The sequence below is a fragment of the Lissotriton helveticus genome, chromosome 6 (genome assembly GCF_964261635.1).
Source record: "Lissotriton helveticus chromosome 6, aLisHel1.1, whole genome shotgun sequence".
Classification (NCBI taxonomy): Eukaryota; Metazoa; Chordata; class Amphibia; order Caudata; family Salamandridae; genus Lissotriton; species Lissotriton helveticus.
The window spans coordinates 1,893,466,456-1,893,491,675 of NC_136067.1; the positions used below are offsets into that span (position 1 = coordinate 1,893,466,456).

At 48.6% G+C, this 25,220-nt stretch overlaps 1 protein-coding gene across 2 annotated transcripts in view; it reads right to left on the bottom strand.

Annotated features, from left to right (window-relative positions):
- The window catches only part of TP53BP2 (tumor protein p53 binding protein 2), a 273,982-nt gene extending 271,464 nt beyond the window's left edge, over positions 1-2,518 (bottom strand). For both annotated transcript variants that reach the window (XM_078649843.1, XM_078649842.1), the window contains exon 1: positions 2,131-2,518. In XM_078649843.1, the coding sequence (XP_078505969.1) occupies positions 2,131-2,157 (27 nt within the window). In that variant the 5' untranslated portion in view covers positions 2,158-2,518. The remainder of the gene's footprint in view (positions 1-2,130) is intronic.
- Positions 2,519-25,220: the final 22,702 nt, after the last annotated feature.

Consider the following 25,220-nt stretch of genomic DNA (forward strand, 5'->3'; position numbering starts at 1 on the left):
CGCTTGAGAAGTGGTAACACTGAAAGATGACAGCAGCACACAAGAGTGACGGGGAGCATGGGAGAAGTACTAGAGTATGGGGAAGGACACAAGGGAGAGAGCTAAAAACACATCCATTCTCATGGTGTGCTTAATCATAAACAAAAGGGTAATTTCCAAAATGGCGGGCAGTGGAAGGACACGAGTCAGTCAAATCAAGAGGATGGCAAAGAAGCTAGGCTCCAAGGGATGTACAAACACAAGATGGGCATGGCAAGCCATTGAAGAATGACAATAACGCCAGTGAATGATAAGGAATGGGCAAACTTTCAATTCTTGTTAATCCCACAGTAGGTCTTTTTCATCCAGACAGCTGCTCGACCTAAACAAGCATTGGCAAAGCCAATAGGTCTTGCTTATGAGAGCTCTGGGCTTTGGCAGTGATTTTTAGCCATGTCGTACAGCAGGCGGGAGGGGCTGGGGAAACAAGCTGACATATGGGCTCGGAAAATAAGCAGACAAAAGAAGTTGGGCAGAAGTGGATACTACAGTAACTTACCAACTGAAGGGGGTGGGGGAATTGACACTAAACCAAAAACTGGAAAATATTGACTGCCAAAATATCAGCAATACGTAAACATAACCCAACAAAAATGCTGGTTGGATTAAATTCCCAAATGCAGCCAAACTTGCCTTCTATCTATCGACGGGCTGGGTTGCTGAATGCTATACTAATTAAAGCTAGTCCCAGCATTTATCTGGGCAAGAGCCAATAGTGGATTTAAGAGCACAGAACAACTTTAGCAGTAAGTGTTACCTTTTGCAGAAAATGTTATATTATTCTGTGTGTAAGGGGTAGATGTTCGTGCATTACACGAACTTCAAAGTAACACCTTAAAACAACAATTACACTGCTGGTGTCTATAAAACGTTAAACAAAAAAGAATCAATACAAACTCTACATGATAAGGTCCTAGCGGACAATAAAGTTTGTTCGGTACACACAGAGAGTGGGTGGTCACATGCGTTCTTTAAACAGCAGACACCGCGGAAGAGCTCCAATCCGGATATTAAGCAAGACTTGACCGAAGCTGTGATATGGTCTTTGAAAAGGAGATAGGATTACATCATCAGTTTCAGTGAATCACTCACGCCAAAAAAAGAAACAAATCATGATGGGCCGGTTCACGATAAGGCGGAGAAAAGGCTTATATCCATTGTATTCCACTAAACAAAAACACAAATCCAATTATACATTAATTGTACTACCGAGTGACAAATCCATTTATAGCCAAGCGGAACAGACTACAGACTGTGGGGAAATGCAGTAAATATGAGCTGGCGCAGAATTGTCGGGAATATTTATATGCTTTAAAGGTCTTCTGCAACACCAAGAAAAAGTATTTTTTTCTGGGACAGTTTATAAACACAAGTTTTTCATTGCAACTATTCCCGGTGTCATTTTGTGTCGCTACAAACTCCTTCCCCACACTCAGATGTTTGTCTTGCTTTAACAACACACAAAAAACAAAACCAAGAAATTACATATTTCAAACATGTTTGCGATTTTTTACACAAATGCACACACGACACTGCCAAATAAAATGGACACCGGAATTCAACAAGTGGCTCGTACTAACAACATTCAGCACGAATCCACTTTCTAAGTCATCATGAAAAATACAACGCAAGATGTAAAGCGGACGTATCTAATACGGGTACTGCGCCACCAAGGAAATCCAAACCCGCTGGTCCCCACGAAATTGCACATATAAACAGCCTAGCATTCGAGCAAACTACCTTTCGCACAGTCCAACAACTGCACGTCTTGTGTTGATCTGGGGGCCAATAACCCTGTCCATCCGCTACCACCACAAACAAAACAAGCAGCAGTCCCGACCGGAGGAGTCCTCTGCCAGCCCTGGCGCAAGAAACTATCCACTCCGTGCACAAACAAATCACCAACAGGTTGCAAGACTGGCCAAAGCGATAAAAGAAACTACCCAAAGCGCCCAACAAACACACTCAAGCGGTGGAACAGCCTGCCCCCACTCCTCGCAAGAGTCGAGACACTGGTCACCTCAGCGTGAACCCCAGCTAACGCAGACCCCCAAAAACAAAGATAAGGCCTCAGCGGGGGCCAGCACTCACCGGCATCATCCTGGGTCCGTACCGCATTGATGCTGGCTGCGGGCCGGCGGCTCCGGTGCCGAGGCGGCTCTTCGGAGGGCTAACTCGCCCGGTCCCGTGCGGTCTCGGGTCCTGCTGGGGGTCGGGTTTGTTTTCCGTCCCTCGCGGCTTCCGTCTCTCCCGGGCGGTCGAGGCTGGCTGGCTCGCGAGCAGCTCCCGTGGCTCGGGTTTGGGGCGGGGTCAGCAGGAGGTATCCACACTGGTGACGCGGCGCCACCTCCTCTCGGACCCCTCGAAACCCAGCCGCCCTCCCACTGCTCGTGACGTCGGCGGAAGTAGCAGTCTGGCAGGAAAGACTGGAAGTCGCGTAGCCATGGAGACTGGGAGCGGAAGTCAACACTGTACAAGTGCGAGACTATTGCCTATTACGTCTCTTCCGCCCCAAGTTTATTTTGTTTGGTTTTTTAGGTCTCGCCTGTCGATGCGCATGCGCATCGAGCAAGGCGAGAGTATTGGGACTTATCCACTCTTTATCCACACTGCAAGGAATCGTGGCGATTCCTTGCAGTGCCCGTGACTTTTAAGCTCAATGCGCATGCGCATTGAGCTTAAAAGCGCGTGCACGTCCGTCTTTGTTTACCCGCTCCGCCCCCTCCCCTTCCCGCCGTGTCGCATTTCTCCTCCCCCCTCCCCTCTCTTCCCTCCGTCTTGTTTATTTTACCCGCTCCGCCCCCTCGCATTTCTCCTCCCCCCTCCCCTCTCTTCCCTCCGTCTTGTTTATTTTACCCGCTCCGCCCCCTCCCCTTCCCGCCGTGTCGCATTTCTCCTCCCCCCTCCCCTCTCTTCCCTCCGTCTTGTTGCCTATGGGCGGCTGTGCTGGCAAGCAGCGCTGCTTCCTCTCCTCTTTCTGTTGAAACAAACAGCAGGGAGGGGAGGCGTTTCCAGGGCCAGCTCACTCTCGCTCTCTTCGTCTTGTTAGGGTTTTCACCACCAGAATCAAGGAGTGACAAACCAGCCAGTATGTACATTTTCAATTCAGAACGCCACCTTTTTTATGCACACTGATTTACACAATATTTCTGCGCAGTGTCCCGTTATTATTTCAAGGCGCTACATTTGCTCGTGACAAACATCTCGCAAACCATTTCAGCGAGCAAAGACGCGCCTCGCGCTGCCTGCGTCTATGTGACAGCGCGAGACGCTTCTTAAAATAGAGCAGCGGTCGCTGAGCTCCGGTTCAAGCCCTCGTAAACTTTATTTTTTCAATGCAATACGTCTGTTCCAAAACAAGCAGGCCCTCGGCCCGCCGCTGCCGCTGCACACAGGCTCCGTTGTGCCGCCGCGGTGAATCACTCCTCCTGCAGGCGGCTGATCTCCTGGGGCTGGCGGGAGGCCAGGGCGGCTGCAGCTGGGCCTTGCTGTCTGTTCTCCAGGCCTGGGGGGCAGGAAGGCTTGGCGCTCACCAGCGCGCCCTGTTATGAATGCTGCCTGTACCCAATGTGCCCTCGTTCCTCGCCTGTGCCCGGACCCCGTCTTTTGCCTCTGGCTGTGGAGCGCTTCTCTCTGTTTCCACCTCGTTTCCCCGAGCGGGGGCCGCACCTGGTACCCCCTCCAGCCTCACACCCTTTACGCTTCCTGTCTAATGAACTGTGTTTCCATCACTGCTCTCTCTCCCTGCCAATGTCGCCTTTCTCTCCCATTGCCCTCTGTCTATGACCCTTCACCAGTCGCTGTCTCTTCTTCTCTGCCCGTCACCTCTGCAAGGGGGTCTCCTTTCTTCATGCCCTCCCGTCCTTTGTTGACATTGTCACTCTCAGCTCTCCTCACGCGCCCTCTCTCCTGAAGTGTCAGTAATCGCGGCCGCCGTTTCTCCCTCCCCTCACCTCTCTCCCTACTTCCCTCGATCTGTCTGTAACAGAGTCACTGCTCCTCCCACTCTCTCTCTCTGTCTGCCTGACGCCCTCTCGCCTATCCTCCTATCCTGCCATCTCTCTCACATCCTGACATCTCTCTCACATCCTGACATTTCTCTCACACTCTCTCCCATCCGGCCATCTCTCTCTCCCATCCTGCCATCTCTCTCCCTTCCTGACATCTCTCTCTCCCATCCTGCCATCTCTCTCTCATCCTGCCATTTCTCTCACACTCTCTCCCATCCTGGCTGCTCTCTCCCATCGGGCCACCACCCTCACCCTCACTCACCCTCACTCACTCACCCTCAACCCCTCACCCTCACCCCCTCAACCCCTCACCCCCTCAACCCCTCACCCCCTCACCCTCAACCCCTCACCGTCACCCCCTCACCCCCTCACCCTCAACCCCTCACCCTCACTCACCCTCAACCCCTCACCCTCACTCACTCACCCTCAACCCCTCACCCTCACTCACTCACCCTCAACCCCTCACCCTCAACCCCTCACCCCCTCACCCTCAACCCCTCACCCTCAACCCCTCACCCTCAACCCCTCACTCACCCTCACTCACCCTCACTCTCACTCACTCTCACTCACCCTCACTCACCCTCACTCACCCTCACTCACCCTCACTCACCCTCACTCACCCTCAACCCCTCACTCACCCTCACTCATCCTCACTCACCCTCAACCCCTCACCCTCACCCTCACCCACCCTCAACCCCTCACCCTAACTCACACTCACCCTCACCCTCACTCACCCTCACTCTCACTCACCCTCAACCCCTCACTCACCCTCAACCCCTCACTCACCCTCAACCCCTCACTCACCCTCAACCCCTCACTCACCCTCAACCCCTCACTCACCCTCACTCACCCTCACTCACCCTCACCCACCCTCACCCTCACTCACCCTCAACCCCTCACCCTCACACAGTGCAATAGGTCTCGGAGCATTTGAGTTAGAGCTTTTAGAATTGTTTATGGCTTTTTTTATTTGTAATTCTTTAGCATTGGCTACAGGAAACAAAAATGCTAAAGATTTACAAAAAAAACCCATAAACAATTCTAAAAGCACTAACTCTAATGCTGCGAGACCTATTGCATTTCCAATGCTTGTATCTTACATTGTTAGTCGTAACGTGTGAACTAACGCTTTCAACTCCCATAAAAATATATATACTTATTTTAGCAGTTTTGTGTAGCTCGAACTTGACCTGAACGTATTAGAGCGCTTTACTTAAGTTTCACAAGTACACATACATTTTTGGTAGGTACCGAGAAATTAAGTAATTTGCCCCGAATCAGAGGATGTTGAGCGGACGCTGAAATTCGGACCTGCTCCAAAGTCAGCAGCTCTGGCCGTTAGGCCACATCGCTTGGCTAAAAGGTATTTGGTATTTGCATATTATTGGCGTTTTAATGGGGAGGTTACTAGTTGCGCGGCACTTCATGTAAGTAAAGTAGTCAGTGCTACTTTGTAAGTGGTTTCGGTCGACAGGTCCAGCAAGTGCATGCTTTTTAACCAACCATACTTTTTGTTATGGGAAATATCGTTTTACATTAAAAGCATTGCAAAGTACTGTCCTGGCTTTTTAGCCGTACTCATCGTTATGGGATTTGTAGTTTTTGATTCCATGCATGCAAAGTACTGCTGGCTACAAAGCCAGTATTGGGCTGGTGGATGGTGTCACAATTGACATGATCCATGACTTGTGTTCAAGTTTTTTTCTTTACTAGTGCCGGCAGTAAGCAAAATAACAACTTTTCAACTTTTCTTTTTTTAAATAAACCGATGACATTTTTTTTCCTTTTCCCAACATATCCTGGCACTTAAGTTAGAATATTAAATACACCTCCTGGACCAGCCTGTAATATATCCATATGGACCCTAGTGGTGCGAGGGAAATACATGAGATATTGGGGGTGGGGAGAGGAAGCAAGATGGCGGATTGAAAACGCCAAGTATGGGCGGAAAATCCGTTCCGCTCGCGGATTTTGCGGATTTTCGGCAAATTCGCAATCCGCGAGATTTGCGAATTCCCCGCAAAATCCGCGAGCGGAACGGATTGGGTCAAAAGTTGAAGCTGACTTTTGTAACTATTTTAGAATGGCGCCGGCAAGCTGCCAGAGCCATTCTAACATAGCTACTAAGTCAGCTTCAACAGGAAGCACTAATAGATAAAGTAAAGCAGGTGCTCGAGTTGAAGCTCAAATTCAGTTACACAATCATTAATCACCCCAAACTCGGGGTGATTAATGATTGTGTAACTTAATTTGACCTTCAACTCGAGCACCTGCTTTACTTTATCTATTAGTGCTTCCTGTTGAAGCTGACTTTGTACTCTTTTTTATAAAGCAGACAGTAGTGAGCTAAATTAGTAAGCCAACAAACCCAAGGAAACCATACACATAATTAAATAAGTATTATGACATGTGTAGGAAGGTAGATCCCTGACTATGGTTGCCCCCAACTTTTTGCCTGGTGTTTTGCTGGTTTTCTGACTTAGTTGACCTGGGGCCCTGCTATTCAGGACCCCAGGCCTACTGCTCTCTCTGTAAAATGGATTCCATGTACCTTAGGTACATATCTAATTGGATACTGAGTCACCTTATCAGTCCCTGTACAGTGTACCTTAGGTACCCAGGGCATAGGTGTACCCAGGGCCTACCAGGGGCTGCAGCATGTATTATGCCACCCCTGGCTGGCCATCCAAATCTGACACAACTGGCTGCTTGACAGCTGGGGCAAGGTGGTGTAATCACCCTTTGCTTTAGATATAGTATACCTATATCTAACCCTAAAAATGGACACACAGATCTCCTATCAGTCACTCCTATGGCAGGCCTTGACAATCCTGAAGGCAGAGTGCTTGGAATCGTGTGAGATAGTGCTCTGGCATGAGCTGAGCCTGTCTGCGGCTTTCGGGATCCATCCCTTAGCCGTGTCCATGATATCGCATACCATATACTCTTAAGTGCATTATAATCCTCGCGGTTATATGCCAACTCTGGTATCGCTTTATCAAAACATGTCGAGTAAGGTGTCATACGAATTGGAATACTAACCCCTCGCCAATTCTGGCGACGGGGTTAGCATTCCACCCTTCTAGAGGGACACGACATGTATGTAACCTGTAACCCCGGTTAAAGTCAGACATAGCCTCAGCTCCACAAGATGGATGCTGCCACCGAGACACAAGTCTGCCCTCCTGCTGCTGGGAGTCCTCCCAGCACAGGAGGCAAGGACAAAGGGTTTCCTGCCAGGGGCGGTGCCAGCACCGTCCCAGACAGGGTTTTGTGTATTCTAGGTAGGCAGGGCTTTAGAGGAAGGTGACTGCAAGTGGCACCCCGGTGCTCACTGTGCATAGGCCGGCTTGAACCAGTTCCAGGGGCACTCCAGCCCCTGATCTGGGGAAAGCCCGCCAAAGGAGAGGGGTGTAACCACCCCCCTCCTGGTCCCACCCATAGGGCAGGACCTAGTCGCGTGCCAGCCCCCTTGTGCAGGATAAAGGTAGGAACTGGCCCCCTTCCAAATCAGATCATCTTTGGAATCAAGACACGACTTTCTGCGAAAGGACTTCAAGGTTTCTTCTTCAAGATTCTCCCTTGTGACTAAGGAGTAGTCACCCTGCATCCGCAGGCACCATCCTAAGAACACTGCGGTCTGCTGTAAGTCCTTCCTCCGGAATCCGACTGCCCAGCTCGACAAGACCCGGCTTCCCTGGCACCTCCGACCTCTACTCACCTCTACAGCCAAGCTGAGAACCGTGAGTGCGACGAGACCTCAAGGGACCGACTATTGCCAAGACTGCACGACTTCTGCACAGCAAGCCCGCCGAGTAATCTCCTGGCGAGTGCTTTGGGGTCCGAGAAGCCCCAACCCTGAGCAGCTCCAGCACCGAAGAGCAGCCCCCCAGCATCTCCACGATCGGCGTGGGGCCCTTCTGCTTTTTGCTGCTCCCCGCGTTGTTTGGCTACTAGCCCGCTGGCTTGTGGCCTTCTGAACGACGCCCGACGACATCACTGCTGCTAGTCTGGTTGCTCCAGACTGGCCCTTGCTCCCTTTCAGAAGAGGAGCACCCCGGACCCTCCTGGTCCACTCAAGACGCCATTTTGAGTCCACCGCGTGGGCTTGAATTAGCCAAGGGTTTGTTGCCCAATCCTGGGTTCTTCGACGCCGACAGCTTCATCCATCGTGGGACAGCTCGCCTCTCCATCCTGGTCGCCGACAATGCCTCCTGGTCCGTGAGATCTGCAGAGCACAGCGTCGCCCACTCACCTAGCCGAGGTGACTACCATCCGGTGCCCTCCTGGTGCCACCTGACTACTGGCTAGTAGTCACGAACTTGGTCCCCTCTGCTTTCAGGTGTCATCCATCTTCAAGATCCAGGCTTGGATCAACTCGAACTCTCTTCACTGGTCGCCTGCCAGCATCTTTCTTCCAGGCTCCTGGTTCGTCGACGAGGATTCCCGACGTCTTTTGAGACCTATGCAGCTGCAGCCCCTGGGCTAGGTAACTTCGGCATTTCGGTGCCCCAGCATAGCCTCACTATCCAAGGGTCAGGATCCACTGTCGTTTTCTTCCTACCAGGTCGGGTTCGCCCGTAAACACTAACTTTAACTTTACTAGCTTCCATAGACTTTGTCCCGCATCCCGCGTGAGAGTGCACACTCTGCACCCGAGTCCCCTGGGCCTCCTAGAAGTAATCTAACGATTCCCTAGTCAAGTCCTAGCGATTCCAAAGCCTATTAGTACTGTACTTACCTGCTAGTAATTTCGCATTCTACTTTCAGAGTATATGGTTTTTCGTGCCCCTCGGGCATTTGTGTATACTGTGCTAACTTAAGTATTTTCGTAAGAGTTTTGTTGTGTGCCTAGCACCCTGTGCTCATAAAGAGTACAGGGCTGTTGTGATTCTAATAAATACACTGTTTATTTTCATAACACTTGTGTGGTGTCCTTTCACTGGGTGTTCAAGGGGTAATGTGATGGTAAAACAGCTGGCTTAACACGCCCTCTAGAGTCTTAGCCTTAGACTGCTCGTATCCATGCTACTAGGATAGCTGGTCTATAAGGTTGACTTACAACCAATCATCAATAAGGGTTGTTTGGACTGATATATAGTGATCACTAGAATAGTGAGCACTGCACATCAGGCCAACTTCTCACATTGGTGGCAGCGGTGGGATTTGAGCTTGCTGTTGTTTTACCACACATATCCTAAGAATATCATTTGAAAGATCACATAAGTACTAAAGGTACATATAACTTAGCTTAGAATACTCTGAGTTCTACTGAACCAGCTGTTGTAGCTCCTAGGGCCTAGCACACCCTAAACTACAACTCTAGCAAGGGATCAGTAGGCAAACATATAGTGTAGGTAAGTGCACCACTTACACCTCACTAGAAAAGCATGTATACCCATGGAGAGTCTTCAGAGACTCCCCTTGTGGTTATTGACCCTCCACAGGTCACTTCAAGATATGCAGCTCTCAGTTTCCAGGAGATGAGACAAGTGTGTACCTCCAGGAAACTGAAACAGGGGTCTAACCCCACCATTCCCTTTCTGATAGGTCTCTTAGAGACATATGATGCGAGAAAGATTTCTCAGCTAGATGGGAATATGCCAGCCTTAGAGGGTACCACTGGGGATCCAGACCTCCACAACACTGTAAATACAGTTGAGGAGGAGGATCTTGAGGAACTCTCTGGGGATGAGGCAGACAAAGGTCTTGAGGTAGTCAGAAGGCTAACTAGGGCCAACTTAGACTTGCTTGGGCTAGGATCTGGGGGACCCCCAGTACTGACCCTAAGTAGGCCTAACCTTGGAGTTAGGAGAGATAGATCTCTTTCTAGGGACTCCATTAGATCTCTGCACTCTAATGCCTCTTCTCAGGGGAGAAGGAACTCTCCCCAGAGGAGATTGACTTCCCCTCAGAGAAGAGAGCATGAAGCAAGGATGAGACAAGCTAAACTGAGGATTGAAAGGGAAGAACTTGCCCTGGCCAAAGAGAAGCTTGCCTTTGCTAGAGAGCAGCAGATGAGTGGGTTAGCTCCCACTGGTGGCAGCAATCTCCCAAGAGAAAAAGAGAAGGGTTTAGATACTAAACACCTGACAAAGATAGTGCCCCCCTTTAAGCAAGGGGATGACATCCAGAAATGGATGGCTGCTCTGGAGAGGGCCTGCACTGTGCAGTGCATTCCCCAGAGTCAGTGGGCAGCTATACTGTGGCTCTCCTTTGATGGCAAAGGTAGAGATAAGCTCCTCACTACTAGAGTTGAGGATGCTAACAATTACCAGGTCCTGAAAAATGCACTGGTTGATGGGTTTGGCTTAACCACTGAGCAGTACAGGTTGCTGTTCAGAGACACCCAGAAAACTCAGTCTCAGGACTGGTCTGACTTTGTTGATTGTGCCACTAAGGCTTTGGAAGGCTGGCTACTGGGTAGCAAGGTTACTGACTTCACAGGATTGTATAATCTTATTATGAGAGAGCAAGTCTTAAATAATTGTCAGAACCAGTTATTACACCAGCACCTGGTAGACTCTGATCTGACCTCTCCACAAGAATTGGGTAAGAGGGCAGACAAGTGGGTCAGAACCAGGATTAGGCCTAAGAACCAAGGTGGTGACCAGAAAAAGGAATCAACCAAGCCTCAAGAGAAGGGTGGGAATAAATCTGCAGATCAAACCACATCAGGGCCCCAAAAATCCTCTGAGGGGGGTGGGTCCCAGAATTCTTCTAATAACCAAAAGAAACCTTATTGTTATCCCTGTAAACAGGTGGGTCATTTGAAAACTGACAGCAGTTGCCCAAAGAATAACAATAAGGAAAACATACCCCCAAGTAACATTCCCAAACCTCCTGTTACTACTAGTAGTAATCCCCCAGGTGGTGGGAGTACCCCCAAGAATTTGGGTGCATTTACTTTGGGAGTTCCTGGGGACTCTGGCCTAACCAGGTCCCCAAACTTAGATACTCTTGTCTGTGAGACTGGCATGGGGTTTGCCAACTTCACAACTTGTCCCAACACTTTGGGCAAGTACAGACAGGAGCCCCTCATCAATGGTATAAAAGTTGAGGCCTATAGAGATACAGGGGCTAGCATCACTATGGTGACTGAGAGTCTAGTCCCCTCAAGGCAACTTTTACCTGGTGCCACATACCAGGTGACCAATATTGATGGAGTACAGAGAGATCATCCCATGGCAGTGGTCAATCTCAGCTGGGGAGGTGTCACTGGCCACAAGAGAGTGGCAGTGTCACCAAACTTGCCTGTAGATTGCCTACTGGGGAATGATTTAGAGCTCTCAGCCTGGGCTGAAGTAGAGCAAGAAACCCATTCTAAAATGGTAAACTTCCATGGTAAGGTTAGTGGGGCAGTGGTAGCCACAGCCCCAGTCCAAGATGTCCTCCCTGAACAGGTCAGGAGGGCTGTGCCAGTCACAGCCCAATCTCAGACAACTTCCTTCCCAGAACAGGTTGTCAAGGCTGTGATGGTCACAGCCCACACCCAAACTGAGCCCCCTCCTGAAAAGGTTGGGAGAGTTGTGATGGCCACAGCTCAAACTCAGACAGATAATAGTGTTGTGAAGCCTGAAACTATGGATCACTCCACTCAGACAGAGAGCATTGAGGAGGAAGAGAAATCTCCCTCCCACCAGACTTTAGGAAAGGGTCAGCCTCCTCAGGGAACTGATCTGACCCCTTGTGAAGAAACTGCCACAGAGGTAGTCAGGCCTAGCCTGGCAGAACCCTTGATGTCAGTGGACCCTTCCAAGGTGGGACCCAGTCTGGAGCAGGTAACCTGCCCCTCTCTACCCTGCCTCAGTCAGCCCAGGGCTGTAGAGGTCAGGGAGGCCAGTGTTGGACCCCAAAGGGCCCCCTGTCCAAAAGAATCCCCCAATCAGCAGATTAAGGGCACTGAAGCTAGCAGTCCTAGCCAAGTGAAAATAAAACAAACTCCTGAGGGATCCCCCTTAAATTTAGTTAGGGACCTCCCACAGATGGACACTGTTGGGCACGGCCAGACCTGGGACCTAAGGGCCCCAAACCTGACCTGTCCCTCCAGTAAGCCAAACAGAGGGACCCAACCTCCAGCTGTAGGTAGCCAGAGGTTGACCCTGAGAGCCCAAAACAACTCAGTCTTGGAAAGAAATGCCTCTATGGTGGAAAATGATTGGAGGAAGCTGAGCCCAAAATTAGTGGAGCCTCACTTCAGTACTCCATTTCAGCACCAGCCTTTTCCTTTGCCAAAACACACCACAGGTAGAGATTCCCTATGGTGGAGACCCTCAGATACCCTTAGGGTGAGGGATTGCTTAGTGGACCATGAGATAGGGGGTAACCATGCCAGTGCTTGTACTTCCTTATATGGCCACTCAAGCAATATAGGCTTACCTGGCAAGGATAGCCATATCTCCTTTCGTTTGGGGGGGGGGTTATGTAGGAAGGTAGATCCCTGACTATGGTTGCCCCCAACTTTTTGCCTGGTGTTTTGCTGGTTTTCTGACTTAGTTGACCTGGGGCCCTGCTATTCAGGACCCCAGGCCTACTGCTCTCTCTGTAAAATGGATTCCATGTACCTTAGGTACATATCTAATTGGATACTGAGTCACCTTATCAGTCCCTGTACAGTGTACCTTAGGTACCCAGGGCATAGGTGTACCCAGGGCCTACCAGGGGCTGCAGCATGTATTATGCCACCCCTGGCTGGCCATCCAAATCTGACACAACTGGCTGCTTGACAGCTGGGGCAAGGTGGTGTAATCACCCTTTGCTTTAGATATAGTATACCTATATCTAACCCTAAAAATGGACACACAGATCTCCTATCAGTCACTCCTATGGCAGGCCTTGACAATCCTGAAGGCAGAGTGCTTGGAATCGTGTGAGATAGTGCTCTGGCATGAGCTGAGCCTGTCTGCGGCTTTCGGGATCCATCCCTTAGCCGTGTCCATGATATCGCATACCATATACTCTTAAGTGCATTATAATCCTCGCGGTTATATGCCAACTCTGGTATCGCTTTATCAAAACATGTCGAGTAAGGTGTCATACGAATTGGAATACTAACCCCTCGCCAATTCTGGCGACGGGGTTAGCATTCCACCCTTCTAGAGGGACACGACATGTATGTAACCTGTAACCCCGGTTAAAGTCAGACATAGCCTCAGCTCCACAAGATGGATGCTGCCACCGAGACACAAGTCTGCCCTCCTGCTGCTGGGAGTCCTCCCAGCACAGGAGGCAAGGACAAAGGGTTTCCTGCCAGGGGCGGTGCCAGCACCGTCCCAGACAGGGTTTTGTGTATTCTAGGTATGCAGGGCTTTAGAGGAAGGTGACTGCAAGTGGCACCCCGGTGCTCACTGTGCATAGGCCGGCTTGAACCAGTTCCAGGGGCACTCCAGCCCCTGATCTGGGGAAAGCCCGCCAAAGGAGAGGGGTGTAACCACCCCCCTCCTGGTCCCACCCATAGGGCAGGACCTAGTCGCGTGCCAGCCCCCTTGTGCAGGATAAAGGTAGGAACTGGCCCCCTTCCAAATCAGATCATCTTTGGAATCAAGACACGACTTTCTGCGAAAGGACTTCAAGGTTTCTTCTTCAAGATTCTCCCTTGTGACTAAGGAGTAGTCACCCTGCATCCGCAGGCACCATCCTAAGAACACTGCGGTCTGCTGGAAGTCCTTCCTCCGGAATCCGACTGCCCAGCTCGACAAGACCCGGCTTCCCTGGCACCTCCGACCTCTACTCACCTCTACAGCCAAGCTGAGAACCGTGAGTGCGACGAGACCTCAAGGGACCGACTATTGCCAAGACTGCACAACTTCTGCACAGCAAGCCCGCCGAGTAATCTCCTGGCGAGTGCTTTGGGGTCCCAGAAGCCCCAACCCTGAGCAGCTCCAGCACCGAAGAGCAGCCCCCCAGCATCTCCACGATCGGCGTGGGGCCCTTCTGCTTTTTGCTGCTCCCCGCGTTGTTTGGCTACTAGCCCGCTGGCTTGTGGCCTTCTGAACGACGCCCGACGACATCACTGCTGCTAGTCTGGTTGCTCCAGACTGGCCCTTGCTCCCTTTCAGAAGAGGAGCACCCCGGACCCTCCTGGTCCACTCAAGACGCCATTTTGAGTCCACCGCGTGGGCTTGAATTAGCCAAGGCTTTGTTGCCCAATCCTGGGTTCTTCGACGCCGACAGCTTCATCCATCGTGGGACAGCTCGCCTCTCCATCCTGGTCGCCGACAATGCCTCCTGGTCCGTGAGATCTGCAGAGCACAGCGTCGCCCACTCACCTAGCCGAGGTGACTACCATCCGGTGCCCTCCTGGTGCCACCTGACTACTGGCTAGTAGTCACGAACTTGGTCCCCTCTGCTTTCAGGTGTCATCCATCTTCAAGATCCAGGCTTGGATCAACTCGAACTCTCTTCACTGGTCGCCTGCCAGCATCTTTCTTCCAGGCTCCTGGTTCGTCGACGAGGATTCCCGACGTCTTTTGAGACCTATGCAGCTGCAGCCCCTGGGCTAGGTAACTTCGGCATTTCGGTGCCCCAGCATAGCCTCACTATCCAAGGGTCAGGATCCACTGTCGTTTTCTTCCTACCAGGTCGGGTTCGCCCGTAAACACTAACTTTAACTTTGCTAGCTTCCATAGACTTTGTCCCGCATCCCGCGTGAGAGTGCACACTCTGCACCCGAGTCCCCTGGGCCTCCTAGAAGTAATCTAACGATTCCCTAGTCAAGTCCTAGCGATTCCAAAGCCTATTAGTACTGTACTTACCTGCTAGTAATTTCGCATTCCACTTTCAGAGTATATGGTTTTTCGTGCCCCTCGGGCATTTGTGTATACTGTGCTAACTTAAGTATTTTCGTAAGAGTTTTGTTGTGTGCCTAGCACCCTGTCCTCATAAAGAGTACAGGGCTGTTGTGATTCTAATAAATACACTGTTTATTTTCATAACACTTGTGTGGTGTCCTTTCACTGGGTGTTCAAGGGGTAATGTGATGGTAAAACAGCTGGCTTAACACGCCCTCTAGAGTCTTAGCCTTAGACTGCTCGTATCCATGCTACTAGGATAGCTGGTCTATAAGGTTGACTTACAACCAATCATCAATAAGGGTTGTTTGGACTGATATATAGTGATCACTAGAATAGTGAGCACTGCACATCAGGCCAACTTCTCACATGACTTGTGTTCAAGTTTTTTTCTTTACTAGTGCCGGCAGTAAGCAAAATAACAACTTTTCAACTTTTCTTTTTTTAAATAAACCGATGACATTTTTTTTCCTTTTCCCAACATATCCTGGCACTTAAGTTAGAATATTAAATACACCTCCTGGACCAGCCTGTAATATGTCCATATGGACCCTAATGGTGCGAGGGAAATACATGAGATATTGGGGGTGGGGAGAGGAAGCAAGATGGCGGATTGAAAACGCCAAGTATGGGCGGAAAATCCGTTCCGCTCGCGGATTTTGCGGATTTTCGGCAAATTCGCAATCCGCGAGATTTGCGAATTCCCCGCAAAATCCGCGAGCGGAACGGATTGGGTCAAAAGTTGAAGCTGACTTTTGTAACTATTTTAGAATGGCGCCGGCAAGCTGCCAGCAAGCTGCCAGAGCCATTCTAACATAGCTACTAAGTCAGCTTCAACAGGAAGCACTAATAGATAAAGTAAAGCAGGTGCTCGAGTTGAAGCTCAAATTCAGTTACACAATCATTAATCACCCCAAACTCGCGGTGATTAATGATTGTGTAACTTAATTTGACCTTCAACTCGAGCACCTGCTTTACTTTATCTATTAGTGCTTCCTGTTGAAGCTGACTTTGTACTCTTTTTTATAAAGCAGACAGTAGTGAGCTAAATTAGCATGCCAACAAACCCAAGGAAACCATACACATAATTAAATAAGTATTATGACATGTTATAAGAACTGATCAAAACAAGACTTGCTGTTTGTATATAAATTGATTTTTTTGCTTTATTTAAATTATTTTCTTCATTTTTGTTGAACATTTCTTATATATAAATATACATATATTGCATTAAAAGATCAAAGACAAACATTATATAATTAAAAAAATATGTGAAGACATACTAAACCACAAGTAGAAAAGGAAAAAATTAACAACACAAATGACAATGATGTTAAGTGGGGCTAGTGGAGTAAGCAAAGCGGTGGATGGAAACTCTACGCGCGTTTCGGCATTTGCCTTCTTCAGGAGTCCGTCATTTGCAATAGGACATTAAACACAACACTGAAAAACATATAAAAACCATGTCACAAACTAGTAATCTGATGAAATCATACAATTATTATACATACAGTATAGCACCCTTGGGCATAGGTCTAGTTTATATTGAAACACACAAACCAAAAGTTACCACATTCAATGTACTTTTGATATTTACATGTAATACACAGAGGAGCAGCTATATATGCAAGAGAGAATATTACTTTAAAACGCATAGGGTGGTCTCACATATTATACATTGGTGCTCTAAACATACTTTGCTTTAATCAACTTCATTTTTGGATTGCTTGTGCGTATCCCTTCATAACGGCTAATATCTTTGGATCTTGTTAGTGCTACGAAGTAGAAAGAGGCATGTCGATAGATATATTAAAAAATAATAAATAGAACTCAAGATTTCTAAAAAAAGGAATTACACCTTTTAAAGATAACATCTCCTCGCCATCCCCAAAAGATAGAGATAAAAACAAAAACTTATCTGCCAGAAAAGCTTTAATGAATACTATGGGCTTAGATGGTTCAGGCTGTCTCGTGTCTGCTGCTGTTGAGACAGATATCAGTAAATTGGTGGGGGCTGCTGCCTCTAACCAAAGCTCGGGTGTGGACTCCGTGGTGGCTTTGGAATATTCGAAGACGCCAGGGGAATCAGGGGAATTACGGGAACCAGGGTGAGCAAATAGAACACTGGCGGAGCAAGAGGGAGAACCGGAAACATCTCTAGTAAATGCTACTCCTCTATCTCTTCAATTTTCCGAATCTACTCAATCTACTGAACTTGAGAGTATATAGAGATGGTGCTGCGATGCCAGAAGAAATATTGGACAATGACTCCAATGATAAGTATGAGGAGCTCTTCGAGGAAGGGGGGGTGAAAAGAGAGAACATGCTACATCTGAAGTCAAGGACAATAACCCCTCGTGTTTTAAGAAGTGGGGAAGAAAAAAAAAGAAAGCATAGAAAGGAGGGAGAAAATTGAAACCCGCAATGTTAACTTCCACACTAGTACCAATAACCATTGCAGGAAAATCGATAAGAGACCAAACACCTCTGCTCAAGTGGATGCAACCTCGTGGGGGCATTAAGAATATGGCTCTGTGTTCTTCAGGAACTACTCCCATAGAAGGTGACATTTTAAAAAAACAGCAACATTCTCCAGTAAAAAATGTGGCTTTATTAGATCCAGATTTAGATCTAGAGCCATTGGAGGTACTTTCAATTGCAGCCTCCGATGATATTATACCATCTACTGGGTATACTCAACCGAATTCCAAAGATAAACCCCCGGTTCGTAATGCTTCCGGCTGCGAGGCTCTGCCTGTGCCATCTGCAACATTCCCCTATTCTGCCAATGCATCCTCTGATACTTCTTCCCTGGATTTAATTCTAAAAACTTTAATGATACATCGTCAAGAGACTCAACAACATTTTTTTTCAACTAAGGGAAGATAATAGTAAGATGCAACTTTGCTTGCAGGAAGTTACTAATAAACTGAATGGGGTTACAAAGGAGATTGAAGGATTACAACAGAGGGTTGTTGAAGTGGAGGAAACGCTAGTTACTACTATGGCCCAAACAGGTCAACATAATGAAGTAATAGGGTCTCTACAGAATAAAGTGGAAGAATTGGAAAATAGGAAGAGGCGACAGAACTTGAGACTCTTTGGAATACCCGAGGGATCAGAGGGTTCAGATGCCAGGGCCTATTTGGTCAAACTATTCGAAAGGGCATTCCCGGACCTGTCCGATTGGGACTGGGATTCCCAACTGCAGCGGGTGCACAGATTGCTTATAACTCCAAGAAACAAGGAAAGTAAATACCCACGACCAATTATGATCTACTTCGGCAACTATCTGTTAAGACAAGCGGTCTCAATTAAAGCTAGACCAAATACTCCTGTGACACTGGACAATGTAACTTTTTTTGTTAAATCTGACCTTAGCAAGATCACTATGGACAAAAGATGGGGGTTGCGTAAACTGATTGATCCTTTTAAATCTAGGGGGGCAACGGTCTACCTTCAAGAACCTGCTTGTCTCAAAGTTATGAAATCTGGTCATACTTTTTTTTTTACGGATGTAAACGAGGCTGAGCAACTTCTTGCAAAAATGAAATCAAATACTTAAAAAGGACTGGGGAAGGAAGGGAAGAAAAGTGGGAGAGGGGGAGAGAAGAGGAGGAGTAAGAAAAACAGCGAAAGAAATTTAAGATTGATTATCATTGATTATCAATGCGTATTGTAAATTCACTGGGGCACCTTCCTTTTGTTTGTGATTTCTGATTTTCACATATGAGGTTAATATGGAGGGATGTGGTTCTCGGGGAGACCCCTCTGACTGGCTGCCCCTTGAGCGGCAGCAGAATATAGGGATAGGCTTCCGGGTAGATACGGGGAGGGGGTGCTTTAAGGGTTGGAGGTGTCAGGTGTCAGCAGCGCCACGAATAATTAGCCACTAACCTTAAGTACGGCCAGCAGGAACGATGCCGTGAAGAGTAGTTCCCAACGTCCCCTAAACACTAAACTCTCCACAATGTAACTACGCACTATGGGTAGTAAAGTATTCAAGGGAAAAGGGGAATGGGACAAAATAACAAAAGAATCCTGTTCTGTCACAGGAATAGGTGACCGTCTTCTCTACACCCTCTGGGACCTCTGCATATATGGAAGAAAACAAGAACAGAATGAGAAGTACAGCGCACTCACACTCACACCAGTACCCAGAAGAAGAAGACCCCTATCCTACTTACAGGAATGTAGTCCCTGGTCTTCCTCCAGAGGACAATGATAGAAGATAATCTCCGACTCTCACTGGGCACGTAAATCCCTGCAGGGAGGAAGTGTCCGGGAGAAGCACCGTTATGAAGACTCTAGCTTGCTGTGAGAGGAGAGCGCCTTGATGCGCAGTCTCCGACTCTCACGTAGTTCACCTCACTCCAGAGGCGACTCGCAACTGGAAAAGGTACAGTGTTGAGATCCCCTTCACAATCCAGAAGACAAAGTAAAGCGCAAAACAAGGAAAGAGTTTGATTCGGTTTCTGCACCGAAACGGAAAGCACCATGGGCATAGAGATGCGTTGCAGGAATTTCAGAGTTCCGACTGCAGGGAGGAATTCTGACACGCTCCCCAGCCGCGCTCAAATGTTAGCGTCTCCTGTTCAGCTCCTGTGAACAGAGACGCAGGCTCCACTGTTAGCGCCTCCTGTTCAGCTCCTGTGAACAGAGACGCAAGCTCAAAAAAGGTTCCTCGGTAATTACCGCAACTTCAATGTGAAGTGCCAAAGGGTTCAGGACATCCGGTCGTGCTTCACACCAAAGCGTTCCAATCCCGGCAGAAATTTAATCTTTGGCCAGACTCAGGACAACGAAGAAACGGCAACCAAGTCCATAGCTCGCAGGCAGTTTGTCAAGCCCCGTTTTCACTGGAGGCGGGGCTTAAGTAGGAGTATGCTCCTTCCTGTCATACTGCGAGAGGCCCCTAAGCCTTGTGGGATATGTAGTTCCTAATGCAGGCATACGCGACAGGCGAAACCGGGAAAGGTGAGGGCTAAGGGCGTTATGCATACTCGTAATCATGACAGTACCCCCTCTCAAGGACCGCCGACTCGGTGGTCGTCCAGGCTTTCCCGGATGGGCCCTATGGAACCTTTCTATCAGTTCGGGACAATGAAGGTTGTCTACGGGTTCCCAGGTTCGCTCCTCCACCCCGTACCCTTTCCAGTCCACCAGATATTGAACCTTCCCAAGCACCAACCTGGAATCCAGAAGGGACTGTACCTCATACTCATCCTACCCCTCTACTTCTATGGGCAAAGGACGATCAGGCAATCTTGTGCTGATAGGGCATGGTTGGAGAAGAGAGACGTGAAAGACAGGATGGATGCGCCAGGAAACAGGCAAGGACAGTCGCATTGTTACTGGATTGATGACCTCCTCAATGCTATAAGGGCCCACGTATCGTGGTTTGAGTTTGTTCACCCCTTTCAAAGGCAGGTTCTTAGTGCTCAACCAGACTTTATCCCCCACTTGATATGCAGGTTCAAGAGTTATTTTCTTATCTGCTTGGTGTTTTTGCTATCATTGGGCAGTTAGCAGATGCTGTCTTGCATCTACCAGCACTGCTTTAAGGTGAGCGTGGTGTTCACTGACGCTAGGCAGACGAGACTGGATCGGCCATTCAAAAGGGTGCATGTTAGGGTGAAATCCGTTGACACAAAAGAAAGGAGAGCACCCTAACGTAGCGTGCTCAGCGTTGTTGTATGTGAACTCTGCAGCCCATAACATAGGATACCACTCGGTGGAATTCTGTAAGGAAAAACAACGGGGATACTGCTCCAGGGTTTGGTTTAATCGTTCCGTTTTCCCATCTGTTTGGGGGTGATAGCTGCTAGACAGCCTAGCTTCAATTGACATGGATTTGCACAATGCCTTCCAGAAGCGGGATATGAATTGCGATCCTCTGTCCGTAATTAAGACACTAGGTATCCCGTGTAGTCGTACAATGTTCTGAAGAAAGACATGTGCTAGCTCCGAAGAAGTGGGTAATCTTTTCAGTGGTATGAAATGGCCCATCTTAGATAAGTGATCCACTACAACTAAGATAGTGGTGAACCCTTCACATGGTGGCATTTCAACAATGAAGTCCATAGAGACTGTATGCCATGGCTTAGGAGGAATGGGGAGAGGGCGGAGCAGTCCTGTAGGTCTTGCATGGCTGGCCTTTCCTTGCGCACATATAGCACAAGCCTGCAGATACTTCTCCACATCGATGCACAATGATGGCCACCAGAATGAGCGTTCTATGTTAGCGATGGTTTTGAAACGAACCAAGTGCCCTCCCAGGTTGGAGTCATGAGCCCATGCTAAGACCTTTTTCTGGAGAGTGGAGTGTGGGACGTATAGAGCCTGTGAATGGTATAGCAGATCTTCCTTTTTGGTGCGGGATTCTGGACTCTCTTGGATCCAGGCGTCGCTGTCCAGGTCTGAAATCGCTACCTTTAGGTCTTCTAGGAAATCATGTGACTCGATCAATGCCAGCTGAGAGCCAGGAAAACATGTTTCAGATAATTTAGAGGGTATGTCCTCGCCTTCTTCCGATCCTGTTTCGTGAACATCTTCGTTACGTGACAAGGCATCCACCTTCCCGTTTTGGGGCCCCGGTCTGTGCTTGATTATAAAGTCCTAGTCGGCAAAGAATAATGTCCATCGCAATTGCCGAGGTGTCAACGCCTTCGCTGTCTTTAGGAATAACAGGTTTCTGTGGTCCGTGTAAATTTCAACAACATGACGTGCCCCCAGAAGGTAGTGTCTCCATTCTTCGCATGCCCTCTTTATCGCGAGTAGCTCCTTGTCGGAAATAGAATAATTTATTTCGCTAGGAGTACGTTTTTTCGAAAAGTAGGCGACTGGATGAAGTTGCCCCGTGGAAGTATGCCGCTGTGATAGCACTCCTCCAAGAGCAAACTGGGAAGCATCGGTTTCTAGGATGAAAGGCAATTGAGTGTCGGGATGTCGTAGGATGGGTGCTTGTGTGAAACGTTCCTTGAGTGTCGTGAAAGCCCTCTCGGCTTCTTCTCCCCATGAAAACGGGGTATTCTTTCTTAGAAGACCTGAGATGGGCTGAATGATCTTTGAAAAGTCTTTAATGAAGCGTCTGTAATAATTCGCGAATCCCAAGAAACACTGGACCGCTTTCACATTCGAAGGTGTTCTCCAACAGGTTATCGCCTCAACCTTGCCTTTTTCCATTTGGAATCCGTCTTCGTTTATGATGTAACCCAAGAAGGCTATTTCTCTGACATGAAACAAGCATTTTTCCAACTTGGCGTACAGGGAATGGAGTTTGAGCCGTTCTAGTACTATCTTCACATGTTGTACATGTTCAGGAAAAGTGGTGGAGTGAATTAGAATATCGTCGATGTAGACGATGCAGATTGTATCGAGCAGTCCTCTCAGTACCTCATCCATGAAGTACTGAAACGCCGCGGGGGCGTTACATAGCCCAAAAGGCATCACTCTGTATTCATAGAGTCCGAATTTAGTTCGGAAGGCAGTCTTCCATTCGTCCCCTTGTTTTACCCTCACTAAATGGTAGGCTCCGCGCAAGTCCAGTTTCGTGAAGTACTTGCTCCCTTTCAATTGATCTAATAAAACCGGTATCAACGGTAACGGGTATCGATTTTTTTATCGTGATACGGTTGATGGCACGATAGTCAATACATGTGTGAAGTTCATCACAATCCTTCTTCGAGATGAAAAAGAGGGGCGAGGAAGCAGGTGAGGAGGAATGCCTGATGAAACCGGAGGCAAGGAGTTCATCAATATAAGTACGGAGATATTGCGTTTCCTTTTCAGTCAGTGCGTACACCCTGCTACATGGTATTTCAGCTCCAGGGGTCAGCTCAATTCTGCAATCATATGCCCGATGAGGGGGTAGTCGTGTAGCCAATTGTTTATCGAACACTGTTCGATAATCCTCGTATTCTCCGGGTAAAGTCGTAGTGCAACAGTATTCCAAAGGAGGGCAAGCGGTAGCTAAGAAGACCGCCTTGGTGCCTTCATGTCGCTTTTCCATTCCACTTCTCTTACTTATACATTGTTCGAGACAGAGAGAGGATTCCATCTTCACTAAGCGCTTCGCCCAGTCGATCGTAGGATTATGGGCTATGAGCCAAGGCATGCCTAATATAAGACGGAATTGTGGGGCATCTATAACATCAAATTGTATGGATTCATAATGATGTTCCCCCAGTTTCATTAGGAGGGGGACAGTGTGATACCAGACAGGTCCTGATGTAAGGGTTTTACCATCCACGGCGTGAACTTGAGTGGGGGCCTTCTTCCTCTGCCATTCCACTCCTATGACTCTAGAGTACTCTTGGTCTATAAAATTGCCGGTTGCTCCTGAGTCTAACAAGGCTGCAACCACAATGTGATGGGTGTCATCTTTAATCAACTGTACTTCCACTGAGAGATGAGCTGCAGTACTCAGGAGGGTACTTGCCATCACTGAAGAGATCGTCGTCCAGGCGCCTGTTGAACCAGTGACCTCCCCCTGGTTCAAGCCTGTTCGTTTCCCGACCATTCGGATGCTCTGATCACTGCTTGCCCCTTTTGCATCACTTTTTGGATCGGCATTTGGGCTCGAGCTCGACAGTCCTTGATGAAATGGCCCGCCTTCCCACAATACATACAGAGCATCATTTTCCTGCGTTTGTCCCGCTCTTCCATTGTAAGGGGGCCCCTGATCCCCCCAATCTGCATGGGTTCAGGTCTATCGCTCTGTTTAGTAGGTTCTTCCTGATGGGGTCTTGGCCTAGAAGGCAAGAAACGAACTTCGGCTTTGGATCGGTCGCCCTTCCGTTCGAGTAAGCGGTGATCCAGTTGCACCGTGAGATCGATCATTTCTTCGCAAGTCTGCGGCAGCTGCACCACCTGTGAGAGAACATCCTTTAGTTCACCCCGCAGCCCTTGATAAAAAAGGGAAGTCCGTTTTGCTGGAGGCCAATCGGATTCTACAACCAGTCGGTTGAAGGTGGTGATGTATGACAGGAGATCCTGAGACCCCTGACGAAGGGTTAACAACTCCCGGTCCAAGGTTAACATATGTGACTTGCGATCAAACAGTTTCTGCATTTCCAGGCAGAATTCTGCAAAATTCTGTAGAACAGGATCATTCCGTTCCATTAGAGGAATGGACCAACTCGCCGCATTCCCTCCCAAGTAGGACATCATGAACGCAGTTTTGGTTGCTTCTTCCTGGAAAATTGCAGGTTTGCACAAGAAATGTAGGCGACACTGATTCAAAAATGTCTCGAATTTCTTCGGATCCCCGTAAAACCGCTCGGGAGGGGCCAAGGGGATTCCTGCATGCTGAAGAACGTGCACCGTTGGAACTGTTCCTCCTGATGGAGGTGCGACAGAAGTGGGAGGAAAGAAACCTCCATCTGGAGGTGTAGAGGTTGAGGGTTGTGCAGCCTGTGAAGGAGGGGGTAGAGTTGCCTCACGTATGTATGATCTACCTCCTTGTCTAGAGATACCTGCCACTTCTCTTCTAATGGTACCCATCTCTTTCCTGAGTTCCTGATTTTCTAGTCTAGATGAGTGCACCTCATGCTGTAAAGCATTGAAGCTTTCCAAGAGCGAAGCGAGTACTGCGTTAGTATCCATCGCTCGGGCTGGCTATTACCTTGGGCTTGACAATCTGTCAGGTGTCAGCAGCGCCACGAATAATTAGCCACTAACCTTAAGTACGGCCAGCAGGAAAGATGCCGTGAAGAGTAGTTCTCAACGTCCCCTAAACACTAAACTCTCCACAATGTAACTACGCACTATGGGTAGTAAAGTATTCAAGGGAAAAGGGGAATGGGACAAAATAACAAAAGAATCCTGTTCTGTCACAGGAATAGGTGACCGTCTTCTCTACACCCTCTGGGACCTCTGCATATATGGAAGAAAACAAGAACAGAATGAGAAGTACAGCGCACTCACACTCACACCAGTACCCAGAAAAAGAAGACCCCTATCCTACTTACAGGAATGTAGTCCCTGGTCTTCCTTTCAGAGGACAATGATAGAAGATAATCTCCGACTCTCACTGGGCACGTAAATCCCTGCAGGGAGGAAGGGTCCGGGAGAAGCACCGTTATGAAGACTCTAGCTTGCTGTGAGAGGAGAGCGCCTTGATGCGCAGTCTCCGACTCTCACATAGTTCACCTCACTCCAGAGGCGACTCGCAACTGGAAAAGGTACAGTGTTCAGATGCCCTTCACAATCCAGAAGACAAAGTAAAGCGCAACACAAGGAAAGAGTTTGATTCGGTTTCTGCACCGAAACGGAAAGCACCATGGGCGTAGAGATGCGTTGCAGGAATTTCAGAGTTCCGACTGCAGGGAGGAATTCTGACACGCTCCCCAGCCGCGCTCAAATGTTAGCGTCTCCTGTT